Source organism: Hemicordylus capensis, chromosome 8 (assembly GCF_027244095.1).
Source record: "Hemicordylus capensis ecotype Gifberg chromosome 8, rHemCap1.1.pri, whole genome shotgun sequence".
Taxonomy (NCBI): Eukaryota; Metazoa; Chordata; class Lepidosauria; order Squamata; family Cordylidae; genus Hemicordylus; species Hemicordylus capensis.
Window position 1 is genome coordinate 8,211,395 of NC_069664.1, and position 14,536 is coordinate 8,225,930.

Consider the following 14,536-nt stretch of genomic DNA (forward strand, 5'->3'; position numbering starts at 1 on the left):
TTTAGAAATGTTGCATAAAATGGGATACAAGTTTTTTAAAAATAAATTTAAAAACTCTCCTAATCTGCACTAAGGAATCCTGTGAGAGAGGCATTCTTCCTTTCACAAGCTTTCTGAAGAAACCACAAGCCACCTGGACTCAGCTGACCCAGGTTACAGTTTGACAAGGAGGAGACCGCAGAAGGTTCTGAGTAGTTTTAACTTCATCTGACCCAGAAAAAATCCAGGTCAGCCCCAGCCAATGGGGATGAATAGGCTACAGAGAGCTCCCCACTGCTTGCCAAATGCTTCTGGGATTCCCATTGTTTCTTCAGAGGCTGCATTACAATACCCTAAAAGGCAGCTCTGACACTTGGAATGGAGGTGGGGTATAAAGAAGCCAGAGTGGCGGCGGGGAAACAACAACAACAAGCCATGAACCACAACTGGTTCACCCAGAAACAGCAACTGAGACTGAACTGCTCCTGGGATATACTACTTAAAACTGCAGGGGGAGGGATCATAGGGCTGAGCGTTTTATTAAAAAAAGGACTCCCTACATGCAGAAAAGAATTCTAGTTTAGCCTTCTCCAATGGCGCAGCGAGAAATGACTTGATCATCAAGCCAGAGGTTGCCGGTTCGAATCCCTGCTGGTACACCTACATCGGGCAGCAGTGATATAGGAAGATGCTGAAAGGCATCATCTCAGACTGCGCGGGAGGAGGCAATGGTCAACCCCTCCTGTATCCTACCAAAGACAACCACAGGGCTCTGTGGGTGCCAGGAGTCGACAGCGACTCGAGGGCACACTTTACCACCAATATACTACTTTTGTGCATGCAAGGGGACTTTTTCTGTGGGGAAACATTTGATCATGCCATACAACCACTGACTGTCTAAAATGGGACAGTCTAGGAACAGTTACACATCATCATCGACAACGACAAGATTCTTATACTCATGAGGATCACTTTCCACACTACTACTGCTGCTGCTACATTTATATATTGCCCATTCCAGAATGGCTCTGGGCAGTTCACATAAAACATAAAATAAAAGCAATTGCAGATGCCAGGGACTGAATCTAGGACCTTCTGTATGCAAAGCAGATGCTCTCCAGCTGGGGATACTGGGAGCTGTAGTCAACAACATCTGGGAATCCCTGTTAAAGGGAACACTGTTCTGCAGCTATTTCAATCAGACACAGCCTTGTTTCAGAAGTGACCGATTAGATTTTTATACTAGGTGGTGTACTGAATGAATGAATGAATGCCTTTATGACTAGGTGGCCACATCCACACCTGGACCTGGATTGTATGTTCTTTGGCCCAGCAGCTGGGAAGTGTTGAAGAAGGAAACGTAACAGCTTTGGTCACTGCATCTTAAGAAAGATATTGTAGATCTATAAAAGGTGCAGAAGAGGGCAACCAAGATGACCTGGGGCCTGGAGCACCTTCCTTATGAGGCTTGGCCACTGCATCTGGGGCTTGGAAAAGAGGCGACTAAGAAGAGACATGATCGAGGTGTATAAAATGATGCATGGAGTGGAGAGGGTGGACAGAGAAAAATTTCTCTCTCACACACTCAACACTAGAACCAGGGGTCATCTCACAAAACGGAAGGTTGGGAAATTTAGGACCGACAAGAGGAAGTACTTTTTCACACAGAACATAATTAATCTATGGAATTCCTTGCCATGGGATGTGGTGATGGACACCAGCTTGGATGGCTTTAAAAGGGGCTTAGACAGATTCATGGAGGACAGGTCTATCAATAGCTACTAGGCTGGTGGCTGTGGGCCACCTCCAGCCTCAGAGAAACGATGCCTCTCAATACCAGATGCAGGGGAGCAATAGCAGGAGAGAAGGCATGCACACACGTCTTGCCTGTGGGCTCCCCAGAGGCATCTGGTGGGCCACTGTGTGAAACAGGATGCTGGACTAGATGGGCTTTGTACCTGATCCAGCAGGGCTGTTCTTGTATTCTAAGGAACCTGACTTATTGTGGGCAGAACCAACTGCTTCACTGATCAGACTAGGGCATTAGGCCAAGCTCCTAGTACTTATACTGGGACTGTCCAATCCAAAGGCTTCATACTTCCTGCCGTCCACAGGATCGGATACTGCACACCTCTAAATCCTTCTGTGCCTGAGCACACAGCCTCCCAGTAGCTAAACAGAGCCAGAGCAGACCTTTCATGAGGCGAGGTGAGACAGTCACCTCAGGTAGCAGATGACTGGGGTACCAGCAAGGCAGTAAGATGCCCCATTACTGCCAGAGACCAATCTGATCCTTGGGCAATTTCAAGGGTAACGGAATCAAGCACGTCACCACTTCTTTCAGTGACTGTAGCCATAAGCAAGTTTTAAAGTCCATATTATATATTTCCATTGGCAAGAGAACATGTCCTACTACAAGGACATTTTTTTAAACAAAAGATTTAAATAGTATAGTGTCCGAAACACACAGGACACATTGGTAATAGAATCAGAATTTGTGGCTATCATTTCTGATTCTGTTACTGACATATTTTGTACCTTTCAGACATTATCTATAACATTTAAGGTGATTGTAAGAATAACATCAATGTAAAGCTTTGCTTATGGCTGCAGTCATTGAAAAAGTGGTAATTTGCTTGATTCCGTTATCCTTGAAATTGCAGCCTTGCAAGGAGTGCATCTCCTTCTCATGTGCCTTCCAAAGCCTGTAAAGAAGCACGAGGAGAAACGAGGGGGCTGCTGGCAATCTTCCTTTCACCTTGCCACCCCATCTCCCATGCCACATCCACAGCTTGCAAGAACTGGTTTTGGAAGAGGGCTGGCCTCCAGCAGGGTTGTGGGGCAAGCCACAACATGACCCCTCAACTCAGGCACTGCAGTACCTTGAGCTGCCCTGACTAAGGTAGGGCTAACTTTGCACCACGGAGGTTCCTGGTTCAAGTGATGATGGTGGTGATGATGATGGGTTGGACCAGAGCCTTCTCCTCTCTCTTTTCTGGTAAACACGCCATCACAGCTGAAAGCACCACAGGAAACCCCCATGATGGCAGTCAAGGCAACTGGACAGGTGAAATTCTTGCAAGAAAACTGAGGTTGGGGTTGGGGGGGAGGTGGCGAAGTTAGTAAACATGGCTACCTATTCATCAAGAGGTCAAAGGTCAAACAAACCTAATGAGGGCCTAGGCGATTAACAAAGAGCCCGCCACTGCAGTGAGTGAGCATTAACAAACCCCTTTGTTCCCCCTTACAGACTATTCCCTTCAGTTTGCTCAGTGTAATCAAATTAAATTGCATTCTTAATGGTTCATTTAGTGGCATTTAGAGCAACTCCACAAGTGGAACAGCAGAGATCAGCCTGCCTGGTTGGGAATTAAGGCTAATAAGGAGATTAATTGGGGAGGGTGGCGAGGAACAGAGAGCTTTTCTGTCTGGCCCCCGGAAATTATCATAAACGCAGAAAAAATGAAATAAAAACCTCAGCTAAGAAAGCAGAGCCAGTGTCTTGAGCCCACCCGCGGGAGAGAAGCTGGCCTGGAAACAAATGAAAGGGTGCATACTCCATGATAGTCACTGGCTGGTCAAAGTGGCAAGTCAAGGGCAAGCCAGAAAATCCATCCAACCCTTTCCTCCTATCAATTCCAGACATATCTCCGGCTACTTAGAGGGCACTCCTTATTTGCACAACCTGAGTGCCCTTTAAGGCAGAGGCAGCAATAAACCTCTGAACAAGAACACAAGAAACTGCTTTGACTGAGCAGACCAAAGTCCACCCAACTAAGGCTTGCAAAGATCCACGTCTCTGGTCACAGGTGGCTAGTAAGAACTGTCTCCAGGCAACCAGAAAGAAAAGCTCATATCAATTGGAAGAGTGTCATCTCTCTTTCTTTCAGGCTGTCAATGTGCCACACATATATGGGCAAGGTAGGCTCGTGAAAAAAAGTGGACTAGTAACTTGTGGGAATTTATCTGCGACGCTGTCCTAATCCAGCAGCCTGTTTCCAGTTGTGGTCAGCCAGAGGCACCTGGGAAGCTCATAAACAGAGCAGGATAACCTTCCTCTCTTATTTGTCACCAGCATCTGCCATCGAGAGATATACTGCTTCTGTAGGTGGAGGTTCCACAGCTCTCAAGGCTCATAGCTACTGATAGACTTGTCCTTTGTGAATCTGTCCAGTCCCTTTAAAATGAAGAGCTAGTGGCCAGCTGAGACAAACTGAAAGCTGGAATAGGCGGGCCATGGTTTGATGTAGCACGGCTACCCAATTGCGTTCCCTAAACCTGGGATTTCAAAGAGAGGGACTCCAACTTAGTGGAAGAGCGCATGTGCATAAACAGCCTTCTCTCTAACAAGGATTCCTAGATGTTGTTGACTACAACTCCCAGCATCCCCAGCTGCAATGGCCTTTGGCTGGGGATTCTGGGAGTTGAAGTCAACAACATCTGGGAATCCCTGTTAGCGGGAACACTGTGCATAAGGCCACAGGGGGCCATCCCAAACACATCCAGTAAAAACAGAAAAACATCAAGATAGCAGAGCTGGGCAAACCCCTGCTAGAGACTCGGGGCCATGGCCAGTGTACACAATACAGTGCTAGATGGAGCAAGGATATAACTAGGCAGCTGTGTGTACATATTTACGTACATGTGCACACACACACACACACTGTTCTCCCCAACCTCCCAAAACAGAATATGAGGCATACAAATAAAAGCATAAACTGCCCCATTCTGCAGGATTTATTCAAGCTTCAAAATCTAGGAGCTCCAGATCAGTGTTTCTCAGCGCCTGCCCCCCGCCCCGAGGTCCAAAGTTTGGTACACTCCCCACCACCACCCGGAACTTTTTTTTCCCCCTGTCAGCAAAGCCACCACACAATTATTTCTTTTCACCCACCTGGTGTATTATGGAGCCAGTTAGCTCCAGAGAGGGGGAGTTTAAGCTCCCAGCGTTTGGAGCTGACTCGCCCCATAATCACAAGGAAACAAGTGATCCTTTCCCAACGCATCAATCAGCAAGTCAGCCACAAAGCCAGCAGTTTAAAGACTCCGCTTTTGCAAGTGGACTCGCTCCTACATGCACTGGGAAGGGGGTGCCTCCTGCCTGGGGCATTCTGGAGCGAGTCAGCTGTAGCAGCAGAGAACAGCAAGGCAGTGTGGCATACCAGCAAGTGTCACACCAGTTGAGCAACACTGCTCTAGAGGACTCAATATTAGGAACATAAGAACATAGGAAACTGCCATATCCAGAGTCAGACCATTGGTCTATCTAGCTCAGTATTGTCTTCACAGACTGGCAGCGGCTTCTCTGTGGTTGCAGGCAGGAATCCCTCTCAGCCCTATCTTGGAGAAGCTGCCAGGGAGGGAACTTGGCACCTTCTGCTCTTCCCAGAGCGGCCCCATTATCCCCTAAGGCGAATATCTTACAATGCTCACACTTCTAGTCTCCCATTCAGATGCAACCAGGGCAGACCCTGCTTAGCTATGGGGACAAGTCATGCTTGCTGCCACAAGACCAGCTCTCCTCTCCATTCTTCCTATAGGAATTGATGGAGGCACATGTTATGATTGGGGAGGAGCACTGATCTTGCAGTAGCGAGCATGAATTGTCCCCTCGGCTAAGCAGGGTCTGCTTTGGTTTGCATTTGGATGAGTGACTACGTGTGAGCTACTTCAACAGTCTCTCTCTTTCACATATATAGCCCACCAACCCGTGCATCTGGCCCTGGGAGGGCACTGGCAGCAGTGGGGAACAGTAGAAATATTTTTTTTCCATAGCTTCCTTGCATTCAGGGGTGGGTGGTTGGGTTGGTGTAAATCAGACAAAGAGTAGAGAAGGGCCACCTGCCACCAAAACCAGTTCGGGTGACCACATCCCTTCGCCTGCCCAGTGGATTCCTCTTTCTGAGCAAGGCCCTCACAACTGATGCCGAGGACTCCCCAGCTTCTCCAGCATCCCACGTGCCCTTCCCAGGCTTCCTTACCGACCACATCAAGTTGGTAGGTGTGGTTGATCATCCCGTATCTGTTCTCCACAATGCAGGTGTAGTTGCCTTTATCCGACGGCACCACCGAGTCCATGATGATGCTCCAGGTGGCATGGCGAACCTGTTGGGGGTGGGGGAGAGGAGGGAAGGATGCAGGCAGCTCAGCAAGGTGTGATCAATGGCAGATGAACAGCTCTGTCCCTCACCTGCCCCTTTTCACGCCAGATCTTACCAGACCACCTCTCCCCTGCCTTTTGGGGGCAAGCAACTCTAGCTTCCAGAATGCGATCACGGCCAAGTTCTAAACCAGTAATGTAGATTCAACACAACGACATTCCGTTCTGTGCTTTCCCCCCGTTCAAATATCACCGTTTACAGTGTGCTTTCTGCATTTTTACAAACAGAGTTGATTGCTTGTTTGCAAAAGTCTCACCCTCCCAGGTCTGTTGCTCCTCTGGGTGCCCCAACAGTGGCATTTGCTTCTGTCCTGACGGCAGCCTGCTGGTCATTCATGCTTGCCAATTGGGTTTGGAGCAAGCTCCCCCCCAAAGCACAAATGCATCTGTGTGCGCGCACACGTGAGTGAGCAGGCGTGGCGACACAGAGCAGGCCCCGGGTCTTCGCTCCTGAGCGACACGTTCTGAATGTCACATAACTCCAGTCCCAGGTCATGTCCCCCCACCACCGCTTGCTATACAGAGGCAGTAATTGCTGCCAGCTGCTGGACTGACCACAGAGTCAGCTACATCTGGAAACCGATACGGACGATGAGTGGGACTGTCAGCACAGGAACTGGTCTTGAAACGGCTCCAGCCGCTCTCCCACACAAAAGGGAGGCGAACTGTGCCCAAGGCTGGCCTAGCCTTATGCTTTGCCTGCAAGTTCATTTGCACAAGCCCCAAATCTGGCATCGGGATAATCCCATCTTTAAACTTTTAAGCACAAAAACAGGCTGGTCAAATCCGAGGCCTCACATTTTGCAGAGAGCGTCGCTTGAAAATGTGCAGGACAAAGAGTCAGAAGCCGGGAGGGGAAGCGCGGGAGCTGCACACAGAAAATACACCCGGGTGGGTGGGAAACAGGCTCGGTCACACGATGGCCTACCCTAGCTCAGGAGCTCTGCACACTCCCATTTTGTGACTGTGTGCTCTTCAAAAGCAAGGTCAGGAGGAGGAGGAAGTGATGGGAGACTCCCTCAGAGCCAGCTCCTCAACCCCAGATGATCACTTCCTCCTGCTTCAACCTTGCTTTCCCCCTCACACACAATCACAAAAGAGGAATGTGCAGAGCTCCTAAACTAGGGCAGGGTGTTCAATAGTGGAGGATCACAGCCGTACCGAGGAAGAGAGACGGAGGCACCTTCTAAAGTGGCGATTCTCTTCTATTCAGCAGGGGGAGAGCAACTGGCCCTATCCCATCACAGCACCCCACCTCTCCAGTTGTGGTGCTGGGTGTCTACCTTAGGTTTCCTTTTGAGACTGCGAGCTCTGTGAGGACAAGGAACCGTCTCAATTTTTGTTTGTGTAAACTTCTTTGAGAACTTTTGTTGAAAAGCGGTATACTGCATACATATTAATGGTAGAGTAGTGATAATATTTCAGCTAGGATCATTTCTGGCTGAAACGATCGTTTCCAGTCACTCAGTTTTGTCTTCAGAGTGCTTGAGACCAGCGTTGCCTGTAACTGGGGTTCCCAGATGCTGACGACGACAATTCCCACCATCCCCAGCAAAAGGACACGGCAGCTGGGGATGATGAGAGTTGTTATCAACAACAGGGAACACTACTTGAGACCCCAAATCACCTCTTCTGACCAGTTTCCTGTAACAGGGACTCCCAGATGTTCTTGACTACAACTGCTATAATCCTCAGCTAGAATGGCCAAAGGCCACTGCAGCTGGGGATTATGGGGGAGTCAAGAACATCTGGGAGTCCCTATTCCTGGGAACACTGCTTCTGACCAAAGTATTTTAGGTATACTCTGACCTATATTCCCTTGCTAACTGGGCAAAGAGGCACCTTTTTAACGTGGTGATTCTCTATTTAGCAGGGGGAGAGTAACTGGCCCTCTCCACCCCCAGCACAGTACCTCCAGTGACTGTTGCTGGTGTCTTATCTTATGTTTCTTTTTAGATTGTGAGCCCTTTAAGGACAGGGATCCATCTTATTTATTTATTATTTCTCTGTGTAAACTTTGGAAACTTTTGTTGAAAAGTGGTATATAAATATTTGTTAAGACTAATAATAAGCCTGTAACAGCTTATGTCCAGATTATTTAAGAGAATGCCTTCTTTGCCATGATCTCATCCATTGAGATCATCCAGGGAGGCCCATTTGCAGTTGCCACCAGTTCATCTGGTGGCTATTCAGGGACGGGTCTTCTGTTGACATCCAAAGGCTTTGGAACGTGCTCCCTGCCAAAATAAGAGACTTCTCTCTTGACAACTTTTAGAAAGATCCTCAAGACACATTTATATCCTCAAGACACATTTATTCATCCAAGCTTTTGTTTTGAATATTTTAATTCCTGTTTTAATTCATATTTGTTATAAACTGCCTAGAGATGTGAATTTGGAGCAGTATACAAATATCTATTATATATTTTGAAGAGTTTGTTGATTTGTTAGTGCAAAATGAAGTCATACATACAGATACCAAACTTTGCAGAAACAATTCTGCCACTTAAATTAGCAGAATGCACTACTTTTTACACCTGAATATGTTGAGTGAAAGATTTAAATAATTGTTTATTATATTTTTAGAAGAAATTCTGAATATAATCAAGACCTCTTAACTGTTACTGTTCAACAGATTTTTTTTACACTCAGTAATCAGATCAATAATTCAAAAACATCATGCCCAAAAGAAGCAAATGATCTTTCTCAGATTCAAAGTTACTGTGACTCAAACTTACTATGTATAGCAGTTATTCAATAAAACGAGTAAATGTTTGAAGTTGAAATCCTACAAATTCAAAACTTTCACCTCGCTTCTGCAAGCAGATTAATAAAAATGCGATTACATATTTAATTCATTGAACTTTCCAGTCAGTGTCATCTGTGCAAGACGACTTTGCCCAGTCGACAGGTCTCGCCTTCTATACAAGAAAAATAAAATATTTTTGCCTTGCTGTGCTTTCCGGCACTTCAATTGGCCATAGATGGGAAAGATTCCTCATCGGGCTAACTGGTCTCTGACAGTCAAGGGACGGATTCACAACACCCTCTTTCACCTTGCAGCTCTCAGCTCAGGCAGCTAAGACAAGGGCAGAGATGCAGAAGCCCAGCCAAGATGAAAATTAAGAGTGCACAGTGGAATAACTTTTTCTGGAGTCATCACTTTCAGGAAGCAATGAGGAGCCGCAGCACAATTTGGTTCAGCCTGGGAGAAAATGACAAGGACTGTCTGATTCATGAGTGTTCTCGGTGCCTCGTTAAAGCCACGATTGATTCCTCAGGTACAGTTTCTGGGACCAGACAGGAAGATTAGAAAGGAAAAAGCAGAACAGGGCAGCGTTTGTGCCGATTGCTAAAGGAAGTTTATGATTGCCAGGGCCTGGGCTACGCAAGCAGTGGGAGGCATGGAGGCCACGCTGGGCGTGTGAGTCACTCCAGACGGAAACAAGTTGTTCAGGGCCGGAGGCATCTAAGGCATGCCAGCAGCAGCCGGTTCTGAGTGCCTGGGTGACTCCTGCATCGCCGCACACTCAGCCAGACGCCTCCATCCAGCTCTGAAAAGGTTCAGAGATTATGGGGCTAGACCTAGAGATTATGGGACTACGAACTAGGCCCGTAGAAGGAGGCCCCTTTTACAGGCCTCCGAACTGGTTCAAAAGACTGGCGGTTTGGCTGGTTTGAAGGCGGGGCGGGGGGGGGGGGATAACTTTAAGGACTGGGGAGGATACACTCCCTCCCCCGCATTGGATTTCCCCAGCCGACACTTAAAAATGGTCCAGTGGGGCGGCGGCATACCTCCCTGCCACCCATTGCCTCCTCAGACCAGAACTGACCAGCGCACATGTGCGCACCTCGGGCACATGTGCGCACCTCGGGCACATGTGCGCACCTCGGGCACATGTGCGCACACGTTGCGCTGGCTCTCCAAAACGTGCACATGAGTGTGACGTGCAAGCACGCCGGGTACTTTTGGTCCAAGGAGCCAACGGGGCAGCAAGGAGGTATGGTGCCGCCCCACCGGACTGTTTGTAAAGAGAGCACCAGCAGAGGAAACGTGGCGGGGTGGGGAGTGACTCTAACTCTAACTCCCATCATCCCCAGCCACAATGGCCTTCGGCTTCCTTAATTAAGGGTCCTTAAGGTAGATGAACATTCATTTCCTTACCTCAGTGAGTATTTAAAACGTGCAGCAAAATCCCCGCTCCCCCAACAACATTCTCTGTCACCCCTTTGCTCCCCCAAACCAGTTCTAGAGTTGTTCCTGGGAGCCTATGAGGAAGTTGCTCCTTTCCTATGCTAAGAGGCAAGAAGGAGCACTAGCCAGAGGGCAAAGATGATCTCTGCCCCTCCATTATCAGAGGTCGCAGTCACTGAGGAAACCGTTCTTCTGCTAGGGTCACAGCACTATGGCCTCAATGCTGATCAGCAATCGAATGTTACAGTACATAGAGCAGGAGCAGCAGATCTTTAACAGTAGTATTAAAAAAACCTATCAGTGGCCCTGATGCATTTTCTGATGGCTCCTGAGGCCACAATGAGGAGAGTTCCTCCCCATATGATGGCCATACTGTAAGAAAAACAGGGGAAACGATGAAGGAATGAAAACAGGAACCAATGCGGGTGTTTCATTTATTTTTTAACCTTTCCCCCGCATGCTGAAGAGGTAACCCTTTTCAACTGAGGTGCAACTTGCCTCTTCAGCAGCACAAGCAATTGTGATAGAAAGCTCATATTGTGAACAGCAACTGAGTTTTTAATTCAGAAGCATTTGACGAGACTCCCTCACACGGTAGCTCTAATGGGAGAAAATAGGGTGGGCTATAAAGGAAACAGACCAGAAAAGGGAAGCTCAATACATTACACCTTAAGAACCACCAGATTAGGACAGGGGTGGATTATTTCTATATTCTCAGAACCAGCTGTCCTCCAATCGGTGATCTCTGCGTCAGACAAGAAATACTCTTACCTTGTATCCACCAATACGATGGTCAGGTTTGAATTCCTTGCCGTTCTTCAGCCAGCGCAATGTCGGGGTGGGGGTCCCACTGGACGGGCACTTAAACTTCACTGTCTTGGCAGCAGGAACCGCATGGAGCTTTTTCTCCATCTTCTCAGGGTATGTCCAGTAAGGTGCAATGGCTTCTGCAGGAGGACCAAAAGGGAGACTGATGTGGCTCCAGGTGAAACACAACCTGTGACCAAGCAGAAGGCACTCCTCTCTCCTCAAGGTTGGGGGTAGAAATGCCACCAGATCCAAACTGAAACGTCCACAGGTCAGGCTCCAGCCCCCAGCACTGGTAGGATTGCTGGTCAGAGGAAGGACCTTCAAGCAGTTCAAACAGGGACCCATTCACCACAGCCCAGGATCCTCCCGGTCATGGATATCACGTGACACCAGAGAGCCAATCCCCTGCCAGTGCCTTCCTTCAAGGGGTTCCCAACCTTGGATTCCCTGCTGTAGTTAGCCAAAACTCAATGTGGTTGGCGATGATGCAAGTGATAGTCCAACCACATCTGGGAGCAAAAGGTAGTGAGATTTAGCTCCCAGATCTACGGCTCTCCCTTGGGTCTGGGCTTTCGGCTGTCAAGGGGGACCCCCAAGCTAGCCTTCTGTGCCGATAGACACGCAACGTCTGCCTGCCACATGGCTTGTCTTACCCCTAACTACCTGTCTGCCTCAAATACTTGCCAGTCCTTGGACATGAGCGTGTCACAGAAAGGTTATGCGCAGCTACAATTGAGAAAGCTAACTTGGCAAAGAGGCACCTTTTAAAGTGGGGTGTCTCAATATTTCACAGGGGGGCAGCAGGGGACGTCCCTATCCAGTCCAGCAAGGGATTCCTCCCAGGGCCTGTTATTGATGTCTTATTTGGGCTTTGCTTTAGATGCCGAGTCCCTTTGGGGGCAGAAAACCATTTCCTCATGTCTTTTGCTATGCCGACCACTTTGAAACCTTTTGTTTTGGGTTGAAAAGCGGTATAACAAGAACAGTCTTTACCACCAAGGGAGAATGAGAGTCTCCAATGAGGAATAGGAGCTCCTCTTTCTAAATGTTCACCCCCAGACACGGGAATACTGCTAACGGATTGATTCCTAGGGCATTCTATGGGCAAAGGTTGGATGGGCTTGTGGAGAGAGCTTAGCCAAAAAAGCATCTCTGCTGTCAACAGGGTCTGCGAGATGGAATTCCTGGCTGTTGGGGATGTACCAATTACTGAAACAGATTCATCTCACACGTACGGTTTGGCTTGGAGTTATCCGCCTCCTTCTCTTCAGAAGAGGAATCATCGTCATCGTCGTCATCTTCGGTAGAAAGGAGAGCATCTGAAAAAGAAGGCAGCTGGCATCAGAGGTGAGTTGACAGCATCCTAGCTAGCACCAACGCAGGAGGAGGGCACAGAAGCACCTCCTTTTCTACTTGAGTAGCCTATGGCTGCTCCTCTTTCAGAGACACACCCACCCCTCTTCCCCCACAGCACACACCATCTTAGGGGCATATTGGAGCCTGCTACTTCTGGCAACAGGATGCCAGAATTCTGTTGTACACCACACAACAATGAGGAGAGAGAGAAAGCGCAGAACATGACATGACATGCTAGGTTGCCTAGTTGAGCAGGGGGCCCACAGATGAGTTTGCCAACTTGCCATCGGCAGGCACATTGATTTTTCCACATCAGGCTTCCACATTTGAAGTCACCACCCTCACTGGCGAGAACAGGGAGCAAACTCAGCTTTCCTTCCAGGGCGGAGAGCTGGTCTGGCGGGAGTGAACATGGACGGTCCCCTTTGCTAAGCAGGGCCCACCTTGGTTTACATTTGGAAGGGTGACTACATGAGAGTGCTGCAAAATATTGGCCTTTGAGGATGGGGCGATAGCTCAGTGGAAGAGCATCTGTTTGCATGCAGGAGGTCCCAGGTTCATTTCCTGGCATATCTTGACAGGGCTGGGAGAGACACTGGCCTGAAATCTGGGTGTGTGTGTTTTGTTTTGTTTTTAATATCCTGCTCTTTCTCCAAGGAGCCCAGAGTGGTGTAATACATACTTAGGTTTCTCCTCACAATAACCCTGTTTAGGCTTGGGTAGAGGCTGCCATCTTGGGTAGAGGCTGCCAGCCATGTAGAGAATACTGACCTAAAATGGACCAATGGTCTGATGGGCTAAGGCAGCTTCCTGTGTTCCCTAACTTCAGAGCTAGAGAGATTTGTGAGGAACATCCCCCCATCCACAGTTGTACAGAGACCTCTTCTCTCTCCCTAGCACCAAGATTGGGGGTGGCTGGGTCACTGCATAGTCACGGTGCATGCAGCACCTTGGTCTCACAAGGCTGGGGCCATAGCTCAGAGAAGGTCCCACGTTCAATGCCTGACTCCATTTCCAGGTAGAGCTGAGAGATGCCTGCCTGCAGTGTTGGAGAGCCGAGGCCAGTCAGGGTGGACCATAGGGAGTTAGCTGGACCAAAGTTCTGGCTCTGTATAAGGCAGCTTCCTAGGTTCCGAGGGTTCCACCAGCAAGCTCTACACCTGCCTTTCCTGTGCACTTCTGCCAAGAATGAGCCAAACCACCAGTCCTCCACTCCAGAGCAGGAAAGGAAGGGGAGGGGTGGGGTGTGGGCTTCACTGAGTTTTGGAGAAAGCCCCCTGGGTGCACCTGCTGAGTGTGGCCAAATAGCCAAGCTCTGCGTTATCCTCTCCTGCTCGAGAATGGAGAAGGCCGCGAAGAAGATGCAGAAGTCCTTAACCACAATTGGCAGAGGTTGCCTGGGTCAAGCAGCTGCAGAGCAAGAGAACTGGTCTGCTGGTAGCAAGCATGACTGGTCCCCTTAGCTAAGCAGGGTCCACCCTGGTTGCATATGAAGGGGAGACTACAAGTGTGAGCACTGTAAGATATTCCCCTTAGGGGATGGAGCCGCTCTGGGAAGAGCAGAAGGTCCCAAGTTCCTTCCCTGGCAGCATCTCCAAGATAGGCCTGAGAGAGATTCCTGCCTGTAACCTTGGAGAAGCCGCTGTCTGTCTGTGAAGATAATACTGAGCTAGATGGACCAAGGGTCTGACTCGGTCCATGGCAACTTCCTATGTCCCTATGACAAGGAAGTGTGGGGTTCAACTGATCGGCCATGCTCACAGGGAGAGGCAGGCTACCACCATTCTGGTGTGGTGGCCAAGGCAAGTCAACGTAATGAAGAGATCCCCAGTCCTTCTCCTGAGACTACAGAAGAATGGAAGACCTTGTCAATCTCACACTGAGCCTTGGAGATACCTTGCTGCTTTCTGAGTCTCCCCCAGTTTCAGTGCAAAGACAACATCTTATGTCCAGTGTTTCCTCTAACAGGGATTCCCAGATGTTGTTGACTACAACTCTCATAACCCCCAAGCAAAAGCCATTGCAGCTGAGGATTCT

General features: G+C 48.8%; 1 protein-coding gene across 6 annotated transcripts in view; it reads right to left on the reverse strand.

The window, feature by feature from the left end:
• The window catches only part of FGFR1 (fibroblast growth factor receptor 1), a 108,835-nt gene that overhangs the window by 28,512 nt on the left and 65,787 nt on the right, over positions 1-14,536 (reverse strand). For all 6 annotated transcript variants that reach the window (XM_053269687.1, XM_053269684.1, XM_053269689.1 and 3 more), the window contains exons 4-6: positions 12,379-12,462; positions 11,105-11,280; positions 5,961-6,084 (exon numbers count right to left, since the gene is read on the reverse strand). In XM_053269687.1, the coding sequence (XP_053125662.1) occupies positions 5,961-6,084; positions 11,105-11,280; positions 12,379-12,462 (384 nt within the window). The remainder of the gene's footprint in view (positions 1-5,960; positions 6,085-11,104; positions 11,281-12,378; positions 12,463-14,536) is intronic.